The 15,378-nt window shown below is 44.8% G+C and overlaps 1 protein-coding gene across 1 annotated transcript in view; it reads left to right on the plus strand.

Moving 5' to 3' along the window:
* Positions 1–8,281, plus strand: part of ITGA9 (integrin subunit alpha 9) — a 331,030-nt gene extending 322,749 nt beyond the window's left edge. Inside the window, exon 28 of the mRNA XM_004419499.3 lies at positions 7,784–8,281. Coding sequence (XP_004419556.2) covers positions 7,784–7,882 — 99 coding nt within the window. The 3' untranslated portion in view covers positions 7,883–8,281. The remainder of the gene's footprint in view (positions 1–7,783) is intronic.
* The last annotated feature ends 7,097 nt before the right edge of the window (positions 8,282–15,378 follow it).

Below are 15,378 nucleotides of genomic sequence, written 5' to 3' on the forward strand. Positions count from 1 at the left end.
CCTCATCTCTCTTCCATTGTGTCATAGATAAAATCGTAATTGAGCTCCTTTGGGGAAAATAAAAAAAAAGTAAATCTTGGTGCAATGTTCATGAATGCACTCAACATGCAGAGTGGGTAGTCTGTTCAGGCAAAGCTATAATGCAGTAAGGAGCTGGGCAGAGGGAGTTTCTTTAGGAAAAATATTTTCTCTCCCAAAGGGCTAACTAAATATGGTGACTTGATAGGACGTTGAAAGGGCAAATGAAATGTATGATTATTTTGAAGACCTATATATTCATAAAACTTCAACTGCAGACCTCTTGTCAACTCTGATTCCTATGTCTATAGCCTAAGATTGATGCATTATGTATGGTGAATAGAGATCTAATATCACCTTGACAGTCCACTGCGCAGAAATCCGTTGATTAATAGGCCTAAAGTCCAGCCTAATATCTGAGTTATATGGACAGTCTTACTGGTTGCGGCTTTTTATCATATTTCACACATAATTCACTTCAAAGGCAAAGCCACTGAGTGGTAGCCAGTTGCCACTACTGAGCAGGAAACACTTCACTAGGGTCTTTGACGACAGGTGGGCAGTGCTCAAGTCCTCTTCCCTTCATAGAGCCACACCTCTTGCAGCTCCCTTTAGAGTAGCTCCTGACACTGCTACCTGTGGTTGCTTGCCATTGCCTTGAGCTCATGAGCCCAAAATGGTTGTTCCCGAAAATGTGTCACATACATCATGGCATGGTACCGAAAACAGAACAAAGCAGCTGGCTGGGCTGATGCATTTTTTGTGCCACACCGGCCTGCGGGCCAGCATGCTTTACATTTGCAAGATAGCCCATGCCTTCATTCAGCAAACAGTGTTGGATCCCTACTAGGTGGCAGGCTGGGGGCAAAGGGACAGAGGTAAACAGCAGAGCCCTCACTCAGTCTTGAGGACCTCTGGGAAAGGCAGTTAAGGGACCAGAGATGGTGGCTGAGCCAGACATGCCCTGAAGGGTGAGCAGCACTTGGCCGGGTGAAGGAGCCTGTGCCACCAGCTCCTGGCCCCTCCTACACATCACTGTGGTGCCCATAACATGCCCATCATCCACCTAAGATAGAAACACCCTACAGGGTCTGCAAATGCCTTTTCCAGACCTGAACTCCAGGCTCCCTGCCTAGCGCTCAGCTTCCTCGTCTGCCTCTGGGCAGACCGTGGGGCCTTCCAGAAGGTCCGCCTGCTGGCATCCCAGGCACTCTCTCATGCTTGGCAGCAGCAGGCCCTGGCTCTGGTGCAAAATCCACAACAAGGGCCCCAAGCTAACCAGACCCTTCTTCAAATACTGAAATGGATCCTAATCAGCTTGCCCAAAGCAGGGATGTTAGCAGACACCGGGAGCCATAATTTAAACTTTATGTGCAAGGATCACAGTAGCCTGCCAAACCACCATGTGGGAAGAAAACTGAAATGTGAAACTCTTAAGGGCGAAAAATCCAAATGAGTCCCCTCTCCTTTCCTTTGGCTCCTGACTGGGTTTGAGGCGGCCTGGGTCTGGGCCTAGTACCTCTTCAAGACAATCATAGAGGCCTGTTTACGAGGAGGAATGTTCAGAGGTACAGTAGGGATAAGGACTTCCTATGTAACTCGCATCTTTAAGGAATGCCTTCAACTCATTAAGCTAGCCTTTGAGTCACGTGGTAAGAGAGTGAAGATGCTAGGATGCTCTTCCTTTAGAAGAAAAAGCCTCATTTAGGGCCCCAGGCTTCTCTCTCCTTGCCCCCCTCTCTCCTTCTCCTCCCCTCCCCCATCCCTTGTGCAGTTTGCCAAAACATACAGACCACCACTCAGGGAAGGAGAAAAACTCCACATCCTCCACTACTGCTTTCAGCAAGGAACCTCTCTCCCCTCTCTCCTATTTGCCCCTTTGCAAGCCGAGATGACTTGGGGCAAAGGGAAGTGCCATTGCCTTGCCAGCCCTGTGACTAATCTCTTCCCAAAAGGCCCGGGACCTGCTAGCTCTTCCCTTTCACAAGTGGTGAAGAGGCAGGCTGCAGAGTGTCCTAGAGAAGGCCTGCCTCTGGTCAGCTGGGGCTGTTCCAACAGTCTGCTGCTTTAGAACTGGCTTTGGGCTCATGGTTTTTATTTGAGAGCATTACTTCTGACCTCAAGCAGAAACACTTAGAAAAATAAATCTGTAAAATGGCTCAGAGACTGTGTAAGGTTTGTCAGCCCCTCCAGGGTCATTGGGGTTATCACCTTCCCTCCAACCAGGCTGTGAGAACCCATCCTTGCCTCTCCTCCAAAGAAAAAGAATGGACACGTGCGCACGTGAGCGTGCACACACACACAAACACCCTTCATGCTGTCTCAATCAAAACCATGTGCCAGAGACTCTCAGTGGGGACTTATTTATGTTTGGAAGTAAATATTGGGCTGATGGTGCACTGTTGAAATATCAAGACAGAGACATGCTATGTAAATAGTCAAGTCACTGAAGAGACCCAGAAACAGGAGGCCCTGAATTAGTCCAAAGAAGGAGTGAGTCTGAGGTCCTTGGAATAGCTGCCCGAGAGGCAACCCAAAGACCAGGGAAAGAGGGGGTGGGGATCTCGCAAGAGACCAGATGCCATGGAGTTGTGCTGCGAGTCCCTCAAGCCAAAGTGGGCTGGGAAGGAGAGGCTGGTGCTGCAGGGCGCAGACTCCAGAACTCCTTCAGGCTGTCTTACCTCCTGGGCCGCATGCCTCAGGCAGCACCTCCCTAATTAGGGCTATTCAGGGGAATCTGCCGTTTCCCTAGGAGTCTTCTAGCAGCTTTTTGATCTAAGTTTATATCAGAAAATGGTGTTAAATCTGTCAGGAGAGATCAGGGAGCTGCTCTTTGGGGCTGCGGGCTCCTATCAGGACCAGCACACAAAGCCAGAAGGCACACACTGCTCCTTCAACTTACAGCTGAGCAAAGGTTGGCTTCAGTCTCTCCTCCTCTAGGGTTTCCATGAGTGTTTCCTCTGCTACAGACAGAACAATTATAAACAGAGCCTTTTGCCCCTCAAGTGGCAAAGCAAGCCCTGGAAGTTTCCAGAAAAAGTGCAGAAAAACATTGACTTCACTGGATTGGAATTGAGTGTGGGGCTGCTGAGGGTCCAGCTTAAACTCATCACTATTCATTTCCCAGCACCCTCAGTGTGGGCTCAGATGCCAAAAAACAGATTTGCCCAACATTTCTCAAAGGTTTTCCCCAAAGTAACCATGAGCGCTAACAAGAGTGAGAGTATGTGCCTAAGGGAGGCCCGCTGCAGGAGAGAAATGTCTTTGAAGTCTTGTTTTATCTCAATTTTTAAGAATTTTATAATTCCTTGCACTTTATAATTTATACTGTATTATAAAAACTGAAAATTCAATTTTCCAAAATCTTTGTGAAAAATTGACACTGGGCAAGGACCCTGTGCCTTGTTCGTTCTTTGTGTGAGTCCTAAGTACACAGCTGTGTGCACGATAGGCTGCAGTCTCGAGTTTGTTTTGGGGACCAACAGAAAAAGCTGTCGTGTTTCAGGGCTGGGAGAGGTCTGAGAATGCCATCCGTCATTTGGGCAGAGACAAAGACACTGGGGTTCAGAGCCAGAAAATGACCCTGTGCTGCAGTCCAGGGTGTAGTTAGTTGGAGAGAGAGCAGGACTCTGGGCTTCCTGTGTGACCTCCCTCCCATACGACTCTTCTGAGTAGGACCTACGGCACTGGCAGGCCTAAGATGACACAGTTGTTCAGGGGACCATTGCTTGGTAACTCAGAGCCTTGGGCTTTGGATTCTTTATCAAAAGGCTAAACAAAAAAGGTGGGGCCGGGCCAGTGGTGTAGTGGTTAAGTTCCCGCACTCCGCTTCGGCAGCCCGGGGTTCACGGGTTCGCATCCCAGGCGCGGACCTACACACCGCTCATCAAGCCATGCTGTAGAGGTGTCCCACATACAAAATAGAGGAAGATGGGCAACGGATGATAGCTCAGGGCCAATCTTCCTCACTAAAAAAAAAAAGGCTAAACCAAAAAGGCTCTCAACAAAACACAAAGGTGATATTCTCCTTTTCTGAATTAGTTTGATCATGTAAGAGACAATATTGGTTTGACAGGACTACTACTAGGCCATATGGCACCTTTGTGCAAACTAGTAAATGATACCCCTTCCTCAAGATACTTCTATATGTCAGAAAAGTCAAAAAAAATCTACTGATTTTACTAGAAAAGACACTCTACTGCCATCTGCTGGAAAATAGTTGTAATAAATTTACATATCTGATATCTGCAATGTGATTGGCACCACCACGCCCATATGCAGTGCACAGCCTGCACTACTGTACCCAGCACTCCCTAGCCGTGAGAGTGGATTGTGTTTTGAGAAATGGTGTTTGGGATCCAAAGAAGGACAAACATTAGTGGCAGCTCCAAGCTCCCATCCAGGAGACTACACACAGGCTGTGTTGGGAACAGGGCTCTTGAGACCTTGCAGTGTTGGAGTGGGACATAGAGTTTGCAAGGCTGTATCTGAGAGCAGCTCTACAGGCACTGCTCGGGGGTGGGGGTGATTTTCAGGGCTCATGCTGACACCACTCCACTCGAGAGAAAAGAGCTTGCTTCTGGATGCCTGCAGGAGATGGCGGCACCTTCACTGTGTTGGTAACAAGTATGACGTACATAAAACATGAGCACACGAGAGCCACATGTGTAAGTTAGTTCAGGTGCTCTGAGTCCTGGCTAGATTGTTTGTACACTCTCTATAGCAAATCCTTACACTAGCACAGCTATGAGAAAGTGAGCCAACTTGTTCTTCTTAGAGATGGACAAGAGAAGTCTGTTCAGCAGGACAAAGTACAATGATACTCGTCAGCAGTTACAAAAATCCTCTTTATATCTAGAACCCTGTCAGCTGCCCCTCTGCCACCCTTCCTATGGGTATTGATTCATTCAGTAAGCCAGACAAAAAATATCGAGTTCTATATCAGTCAGCTTGTGCTGCATAACAAACCACCCCAAGTTTAGTAGCTTAGAAGCAAGAACCATCTGTGTAGCTCACAGGTCTGTGGTTCAGCAGTTTGGACTGAGTTCCACTGGGCAGTTCTTTAGTCTTAGCTGGAATCACACACTTGAGACAGCTGGGCATTGGCTAGCCTAGGAGAGCCTCAGCTGGGTGGGCTCCCATCTTTCAGCAGGCTAGATCAAACTGGTTCACGTGGAGCCTGGGCAGCATTCTGAGAAAGTAAGCAGAAGTGTGCAAGGCATCGTGAGGCCTAAGTGGGAACTGACACAACATCACCTCCATTGCATCCAATTGTCGGAGCAAGTCACAGCGCAGATTCCAGGTGTGGGAAATAGACTCCGCCTCATGATGGGAATTGCTGCACATGGTAAAGGGCTTGGATACAGGGGAAATGAAGGATTGTGGGCATTTCTGCAGTTTATCCCTGGTACCACGTACAGGTGAGATGCTGAGCACTGGGGATAGAAATGCACAAATCCTGCCTTCAAGGAGTCCTAAGACAAATGTGGAAGATAATAAGGGAGCAGACGGTTAAAATTCTGCTTGATTAGTGCCACGGTAGAAATATGTTACTTCTCTAAAATTAAAAATGAGTAACCCTGAGATTACTGTAACATTACACCATCAGCAGGCAGAGTTATGTGGTAAAGGATCTTATCTCCGTGTTGTATCCAGCCTTATTTTCACAATTATGTTCTCCTCGGCTGAGAAGGTACACATAACATGTTTGCCTGGTCAACCACATCTTTATCTTTGAAGAATGATATTTCAAGCAGTTACTTCTTAGACGTTTCCATTAAGTCTTGGGTTGCTTTTCTGGCCTTCTATGGGTGTGCTTTGAGGATGACGACAACGACCTTTTTCTAATTATCCAGATCATTCAGGCCAATCTCCCTTTCCACAGCCTTTGCAGAGGGGATAAGGTGGTAGAGATTTGAGGAGAGAAAAGTGGGGTGGTGGGTCACATGTCAGAAAGTGGGGTTCTGACAGATGTGGTCTTATGCTGAGAAGAAACCTCCATGTCTGAAAACACTAGGAACTCAATGTCTGCCTCTGAAACTGGCCTTGAGGATCAAAGCTCAGAACACAAAACCCTTGCCAGTTGTTCTAAGAAAGCTTCTACTCCTGCCCAGTTGTTCAGACGGCACCACTTGGTTGACTCCTCTCAAAGTGAACTCTCAGGATTTCTGTGGCAGTGCCTGTGGAGATGATCAGCTCTTTCTTGGCAGCTCTCTTGACCGTTCTCCTCTTTCACTGGGCCAGTAAGCCCCCTTTGGGGGATAGGAAGATGGTGCAGCAAGACGATTCCTGACCCCCACCTGCTTTCTCTTCTTTGGGGGAGCTCATGACCATCAGGGTGACTGGATGCTTGGCTCCTAGTGAAGGAACATGAGGACAAATGCACAGACAACAAAGTTAGATATGCCCACGAGAGCTAGGTTTGCTTATGATTTGTTTAGGGCACGTTTTATATGTACATCGTTGTTGGCAGCAGACTGCAGAGATCGCTAGTCTTGAGGGTTTTCAAATATGACTATGGTAGATATAAGCTGATGATAGTGTAGTACCACAAATCTGCAGGGCAGCGTGCCTCCCAGCAGTGGACCCGGTGTGCATGTCTGTTTCGATTCCCCTATTCGAGAGAATTAAACAAGGATTGGAGGGCAAGTAATTTACTTGGAAGGTAGTCTCAGGAAACACTGATAGGGGAGTAAGGAAGCAAGACAGGGAAGAGAAGGAAGCCAATAAAGGATGTGTTATCAAGCTGGATATCACTGTGGGCAAGTTCCACTGGGAACTCTTGGTAGGACATGCACCTCAGGGTTGCTGCCCCCAAGGAGAGAGGGGGCTGGGGTATTTGTACACCCACTCCAGTCAGTCATGTTTAACGGCAGATGCAAGGAGGGATGTCTGACCTCAGAAACAGAGGCCACTGATGCTGGTGAGCAAAGGACAAGAGATGCCAGGTCTCCTTGAGCATGGAGGAAAAGGTGAGCTGGGAGCTGCAAAATGTTGCTTAAATGTCTGGCCTGTGATGACTGTGAGAAAACTAGAAACTCATCTTACCATAGGTGAAGAGCCAAAGGACATCAGAGGGCAAAGTCTTTTCAGAACAAAGCTAAAGGAAACTGCCATCCTGGATCAGGATGAGACGCCAGTTCGAGGGGGGTACACACTGCTGGCTGTGGTGCACTTACAGTATGAGTTTCATAGGTCTGAAAGAAAGATCTAGAGGACATCAAGGCATAATGCAGACCTGCAGACACTTTAAAAAGCCTATTATTTGAGAGCAGTACTTATCAAATTATTCCACAATGGCTAATATCTCTCAGGATATTAATAGGTTTATCAAAAGCCAAATAACCTTAGGAAATGTCAGGTCTTGGGTTTCTTAGATTCTTTACTGAGCGTTTATTTGATCCTTTATTGCTCTACTGTATATTATGACTCTCAAAGAAAGAAAGAATGCATCGTTTTCCAAACTTTTTTATTCCCAAACACCTACGAATAATTCTCAGTAACTAGTGTTCCCCAGCATAGAGTTTGGGAAACACTCCACCAGAAGCACTTTACAAGGAACAAACAACTTATCATAAGATAGCCTGCAGGAAGTCCATGCATTTTGAAAAGTGGCCCCACAAAGTGCTTTTTCTAAATCAGTCTAATCTGAGGAGCTTTCCAAGCCTTCCTGGCACTGGCAGTGTAGGTCATGCCGCCTCCTTGGAACCAAAATGGCTGATTCCCCATAATGTCTGACCCGGCCTCTTCTCTTTCTGCCTTTCAGATGGGCTTCTTTCGCCGAAGGTACAAAGAAATTATTGAAGCTGAGAAGAACCGGAAAGAGAACGAAGACAGTTGGGACTGGGTCCAGAAAAACCAGTGACCTGCCACGCCAGTCACGTGACCCAATCATTCGCCTGTCATCCTTGATCTTTGTATCTTCCATATTTGGAAGAAAGAATCTTCTCCAGATTTTTCGGAGGCCCCACTGATGCTGTTCTCTTCCTCATTCTGTTAAGCCCAGGTGCCAACCTGAGGCAGCCACTTCAGCCAGGTCACATGACTGGAGCCACCACCACTTCCTTTTAAAGATGAACTCTGAACTTTGGAAAGCAAGCTACAGAGCCGAGCAATATTTATGGATGCAACATGCGTGGTCAACCCTCAGGGGAAAACTGTTACCTAAAAGTATTTTTATAAATATAAGCCTTTTATACTGATTATGTCTATATTTGTATCAATGTTTTATTATTTCTATTAAATAGTTATATAATTCACTCAAGCACTGATATCTGGCCTGAAATCTTGGAAATACATGTACGTTCATACAAATTTTAAAGGATAAAAATCTTATTGTACTTTGGAACTTGCTGTTAAAAAAGACTTGCAGAGAAAATCATCTGAAGAAACCTCATGTAATGAGTCCACCAAGGCTGGCGGTGCTGCGTATAAACTGTGGTTGTGGCAAGACCCCTAAGACATTTCACATCTCTGTTGCCTGGAGTCAAGTTTGAAGTAATGTGCTAAGGAACTATAAGTGTTTTCTCGTATGTACCTTTCATTGGAAGATTCCCAACAGGAATTTGGATGGAAAAACCTGATTCCTAGCAACAGGTCTGCTCTGGATCACCTTTATGTAGCAGATACCTCACCCTCCTTCCACTTAGGTTAATAGATGAAAGCTTGGAGCAGTGCCAGTTGGTCATCAGGTAAACCTCAGAATGACGTCTCATCCTGGACATCATGCATCACAGTCCAAACACCACAAGGACTGAATCCGTGCCCACCAAGCAAAGGCTTGTGTCTGAATGCTGTCATTTGTTGCCTTTTCATGGTAATTTGAGGTCAGAGGTCTCCATTTCTCCTATCACTCTTGCTCTCCCAGCTCGTGGTAATTGCAAATTCCTTCCCAGAGATGACCATTCAACCTGTCCTTATTTTTTTTTTAAATAGTGTCTTAGGTGAGTTTCCCAAGAAGCAGACCCTGAGACAAGGATTTGCATGCAAGTAACTTATTAAGGAAGTGTTCCCAGAGCACATCAGTAAGGAAGTGAGGGAAGCAGGACAGGTAAGGGGGCCATTTCAGGAAAGGCCCGGTGGAGGGTAGCTTCAGCTTGATCCTGCAGGGGAGCTCTGGAGGGTAACTTATGCCTCCGAGTTGTCCAAACCTGAGGTAAGGGAGCTGGGCTTTTGTATTCTTGCACCCAGGGGAGATGTAAACTCTCTGCTCTCAGTTCCTGCTGGCAACATGGCTCCAGTAGCTCAGGGCCAGTCCTCTAAAGGAGAGCTGCACCCCCAACCTGGGGAGGCACGGAGAAATGATGCAGCGGGAGCTGGGCAAAGCACTGACGTCCTCTCCTGTTCCCTGCACGTGTGAAGGCTGAGTTATGGTCCTCAAGATGCAAGCTCTCTATTTGACGGTGTTTATTATCAGACGCGCTGTGCTGCCCAGTTTTGAGTGCAATGTGATTTTCTAAAAAGGGCGATGAGATGATGGGTGTAGCATGCTCAGCACTGCACCTTGCCTGTAGAGAACACTCAATAACTGTTAGTAGCTATGGCTGCTGTTAGCACTGCTGGATAACCATCTGGTAAGAGAGAAAACATGCGGCTAAGAGTAGGGTCTAACCGAGTCCTTAATGGCTTATTACAGCCTGCTCAAGCCCCAGGTACATACAGAGGGCATCAAATGGGAATGAAACAAGAAACAAGACCAAGGATCTTTCTTATAGGATCTTGTTTACTGGAAGCTAACCTGTTGGGGGTCTGTGAACATTGTTGAAAAGATGTAGAACTCAATTTCAGAGGAGACAGGTTTTCTATAGACATACTTGGCTAATACTTGCAAACATATCTAAAGTTTTGGCAAAATTATAAGGATGCTGGGCAGTTGCACCTGGCATGGAAGGTGTGTGTCTTTTCATTTCTTATGCAGGTGACTCTGATACAGGAAGATAATGAATATATCATGCTTCCCAGAGGGCTAATGGCATGAGCTAGGCTGATCTTAGAATGAAGTCGGATCTTCTAACCGAGGGATGGAGGCACAGGAGGTAGCTACAGGGCAGATGCAGGCAAAGAAACCAGTTCTCCCTCAGAGTTTACCTATAAGTTTTATCAAAAGTAATAAAAGCAGTCTTGAGTGGGTTTTAGTCACTCGTGTAACAGATATTTATGGGGTCCCTGCTGTGCGTCAGGCACTGTGCTAGGTGCTGTAGGTTCCCAAGAGAACACCACAGGCACATTTTTCCTGGGGGAGGCAAACCTTCCTGCGATGGAGTGTAGAGCGTGGACTCCTTTATGAGACCCTCTTTGCAGCTTTCCTTTGTTGGACTCTTGTTCATTGTGTCATGTTGTCCTTTAATAAATCATTTAGGATTCTTAGGTGGAAGGCCTGGGACAGCTCCATCAGTCGCTTTGGCCACATGCATTTACAGCCACTAACCGGCCTCCTGCAAGGGTGCAGACGCATTGGTGACAGTGTAGAAGGGTGACTCGCAGGCCCACAGTTCTGCCCGCCAGAGGGGAAAGCCTCATTTGGGGAAGGGCAGACTCCTGGGGGCAGTCTCAGAGCTGGGATCCATTTGCTTCTGGTTGATTCTGAGTGGTAGACCCACCTGAGTAGTCACATACCCAGTAGATCACTAAGACTTCATAAGGCAGTTTTTAAGAAAATCGTGCTTGGCATCACCAGGAACAAATCCTGGCAGCCACTCTAGAACCTGTTTGGGAAGGATAGTGGCTCTGCTTGTTTGATCATGCTGAGTAGCAGGTGGGGCAGCAGGGACTGGGGAGTTAACCATTTAGCACAGTGATAGAGAAAGAAGTCAAGCAGATTATTAGCGCTCTCAATTTGGGCAGTTCACCAGCTCCATCCAGTTCAGAGCCCTCAACAGGCTCTCAGTGGAAGCAGACAGGATAGGTTGGTGTGTCTGTTACTTCTCCAGAATATTCTTTTAAAGTTCCACAGTGCATTCTAATTTCCACCTTTCCTGCTTCTATGAGTTCACTGTGGAATCCTATACGATATTCTCTTGCACAGCATTATTTCAGTCTGCTTCAACTTTTAGTTGTGTATTCACCGTGGTTTTAACCAACTGTCAGAAGGATTGAGATGCTTTTTAAATATGAAAAAGGACCTTTATAAAAAATCAAGTAAAATAATGCCCTTTTTTCAAAAATGATTCACTTATGCTCAAGTTACATGGGACTCACAAGTTTGGAACATCCCCAAAGTGAGCCCTGGACCTGTCACAAAGAAGAAGCCATGAATTTTAGGAATAAGGGGACACTCATAGGAGTGAGCAGGTCCAGTGGCTTCATGGTGACTGACAGGCACACATCCAAAATCACTTGCTACTGAGGTCACTGAGGCTGTTTCAGTTAATTCTTCAGGAAAATTCCATCATCACCAATTCCATCAGCATTCTGAAGTTTAGTAAACTTGGTAGAAAGTCTTCCTTCACCAGATTATGCATAGCCTACAGCTCTTAAGCCAAAGGCAAGGAGGTTAGAAACAGAAAACTAGCAGGCCTCCTGGAAACATCTGGGATCCGTTTTCAATGCAGGAAGTAGATCCCTCAAGTGATATGTGTGGTGTATGCTACCTGTTGAACCCGAGCATAGTCATTTTTTGAAAGCTTATTCTATACTTTTATTTTTGGATAAGGCAATATGACCAAGTGAATGCAGTTACACATGGGTTATATGTGAAACCTACACCTGATTAAATCTACACCTGATTCAAACTTCCCAAAATCTAGAGGTGCTGCGAAGGATTGTTACTGGGAGGAAATGGCCCGTTAGCAGACAAAAGGCAGAAAACTAGTGTCATTTCGGAAATGCTCCAAGTATGCAGGGTTTTAGTCAATGTTTTGTTTTGCTATATAGAGCAATAATATACACAGTGGAGAATATTTTCTGAAGCAAAGAATGTCTGAAGGGAGGATATAGAGCCAGTAGGGCCAAAATGAACCTTCTAGAATATCTTCTGATTTGCAGCACATTGTGGGGATAATGAGCAAATTTCCCATGTGGTACAATGCCTTATAGCACAATGATCTAGATTTCAGACTTTGTTAAGTTTTTAAAAATTCTAATGTGCACGGTGTGACTGGCAGAGTGAGTTTAAAAGCTTTAAGAGTGATTAATTGCATGGCAGGCACCCACGCTAACTTCACTTCCAGAACTTGACTGATGCATCCATGTACATTTCCATTGAGGAATTTTGGTGGGAAGGGTATTTCTCCTCACAAAGTCACATGTATTAAAGTCTACGCAGTCACTTCTAATTCACTTGCACTGTTTGGGGAATGCAGGTTTACAAAAATACGTGTTTGGAATAAAAAAGGACTGCAAATGATTCAGGAGTTCGGTTTGTGTTTTCTTTGCTAATAAAGAACTTGACCCTTTTTAGGGTGTTGAAGATGGGGTTTCAACGTAATACAGAATGAGCATTAAAGAGCACGTCCAAGTTCATCTAATTGCACGGGAACAACCCACTCAATGTGGCTGAACCATCCCCAATCCTTGGCCTTCCATGGCCACCACCTTCTCTGTGCATCACCCACCTGCCCAGGGCCACACCTGGGATCTTGATCTTAAGATAAATGTGCCCAAATTAAATGGATTCCTCATTGTTAGTAGATTGCTTCCACATGTGTCCACCAGTCACTAAGCATTTTCCCAGAAGCTTTTTGGTAGCATTCTTACCCATTTGCAAACAATGTTTTCTCTTAGGTTTTTCATCTTCATTTGTCTAGTTATGTCCCTGTTCTTATCTCAAATGTTGTTCATTTGTGTGTTTTTCTCTTTTTTCCCTAGATGAGACCAACAAAGATCTACATATTTTATTGGTCTTTTTCAAGAATAAGTCTTTGGCTGTACCAATCAAGTCTACTGGTTTTTTCTCTTTATTTCATTAATTACTGCTTTTATGCATGCTAAAATTTATTTTAGTCCCCTGTGGTTAAAATTCATACACATACATATCACACAGTATAGAAGGGGGTATGAAAAGATACACACCAAGGAGTTAAAAATGGTTGTCTATAGGTAGGTAGGATTGTCAATGTTTTTCCTTTGTTTTTTGTTTTGTTTTTACTTGTCTGAATTTTCGTTTCTAGAGTGAGTGTGTATTTCTTTTATAACAATGAAACATATGCAAATTATTTTTTAAATAAAATTACTTCTGGGAGAGTATGAATTGCCACGCCAAAAGAGATCCCAAATTGTAAGTCTAGAAAGGAAGAGATTTGTTTGCAGCAAAGAGCGTTGATGAGCCTGACACTTAGGACAATGGTCCAGTAAGTAATACAAGCTTTTTCATTCTAGATGCTTCCTGGCTTAACAAAACCTGCCACCGTCACTAGTGCTAACTAAGGTGGCCCAACCTGTTTCCTTAAGCCAGGAAAATTCCTTGACAACTCAAAGGAATCAAAAGATACAAAATCACCGATTAGTAAAGTTTACCCCCTATTCAATCAGGAGTTTTTCAGTCCGCAGGTTACCTCTGATCCTTAAAGTCTGTCTGTTCATCAGGTTACTGTGCTTAGTGATTGAATTAATGTCAGTGCTTACTTAGAGCTCTGTCTACACTATCAAACCAATTGGCAGCTATCTGTCAGCAAAACCACCTGAGCCTGAGATCATGTCCATTCATTCTATGTACACATCCAACTAAAGTGGGTATAACAAGATACTGCCAGCTCTGCGCTGAAATCTGAGGCTGTGCCATCTGGGCCTGCTGCCAAACCTCTGCTTCGCCTCAAAGTCTGTCTAGATCATTTTATACTTTATTTGGTATGATTTTTCTATAATTGAAAAAAATCCTAAAAATTAAATCTCGATAAAGTTATAACTACTACCCTTTGAAGACACCAAATAGATGAAAAAGCAGAAGACATTTTAGAAAAGATCTCCAGGAAACCTTTCTTCTAAGAAATGGAAGATTGGGAAAAAAATTCTCTCCAATTCAACGTCTGTTCAGAACCCATCTCATCAGTTAGGAGAATATTTGGCTCCATATAAAAGAAAAATCCAAAATAACAATGGTTTAAACGTGATAGAAGTGTGTTCCTCTCTCACGTAAAAGAAGTCCAGATGTGGGTCATCAAGGTCCAGTATAGCAGCTTCATGGATCATCAGGATACCAGCTCTTTTCTAGGCATGTGGCTTCCATCCTTTAAGTTGCCCCATGGTCCCAGGTGACTGCCAGGGTACCAACCATCATGTCCACATTCCAAGCCAAGAGTAGAGAAGGAGGATAAAGTGGTGCATGCCCCCTCCTTTTTAACTAGCCTTCCCAGAAATCCCACACAACACTTGCTAGAAATTAGTCATAAAAATGCATTTACCCACAAAGGAGGCTGGGGAATGTATTATTAAGGAATAAAGGGAGAATACCTATTGGAGACAACTAGCAGTTGCCACATCCACCATGTATAAGATACTCAGAATATAGCTGCCTTAAGCTCTTGTACCCTTCAAATCCTTTCATCTGACTGGATTTAAGCAAGAGGAAAACCTTTATTTGGGATAGGGGCGGGAATCTCAGGTGAACAGAGTTGGTCAATCATATTCATGTCCATACAAAGCCCTTTCTTATGTTATTTTTCTCCTTTACCCCCCCATCCCCACTCACATTCCCCTCTGTCCCACAGGCACCAATCTAATGAATTGAATACATGTCCTTAGAGATATATGTAGGTAGTATTATTTTGTGTTTCACTTAAATGGTATTGAGCCTGAGAGCTCATTCCATTTTATTTTTTAAGAACGTAGTCATGTTGCTGTGTTTATATCTGTTCATTGTTTATGGCTGCAGCACTACATTTCACATTGTTTCCACCACATTTTATTCCTCCAGCCCTTCTGAAAGAGAACTTCGCTGCTTCCACCCACCTACTTTGATGAACGTCCTCTCCCATGTCCCCTTATGGACCTGAGCTAGAATCTCTCTTGGTACATATTACATATATTTCATGTTAAGGTAGTTACTTTCTCATTTTGCTAAGTACTGCTGGATTTTCTCTAAAATGACGTCACAGTGGATGCTATCATCAGCAGTGCATATTCCCACATCCTTGCCCAACATGGAATTATCTGACTTTCTTGCCAATCTCTTGTGAATGAAGTGTTGTATGGAGTTAAGTTTGAATGTGTTTGACAGCCATACACATGCATCTCTTCATATTCTTATTAGCCATCTGGGTTTCCTCTTCTGGAATCAATGTCACCTCCTTGAATACTCTCTCCATTTGATTTCCGGAATAACACACGCTACCACCTTCCTGGCCACTTCTCAGCCTCCTTTGCTGATTCCTGCTCTTCTTCCCAGCCTCTTGATGTTGGAGGAGCCCGAAGCTCAGGCCTTGGAAC

The sequence above is a fragment of the Ceratotherium simum genome, chromosome 5 (genome assembly GCF_057802395.1).
Source record: "Ceratotherium simum simum isolate JZ-2026a chromosome 5, ASM5780239v1, whole genome shotgun sequence".
In the NCBI taxonomy this organism is placed as follows: Eukaryota; Metazoa; Chordata; class Mammalia; order Perissodactyla; family Rhinocerotidae; genus Ceratotherium; species Ceratotherium simum.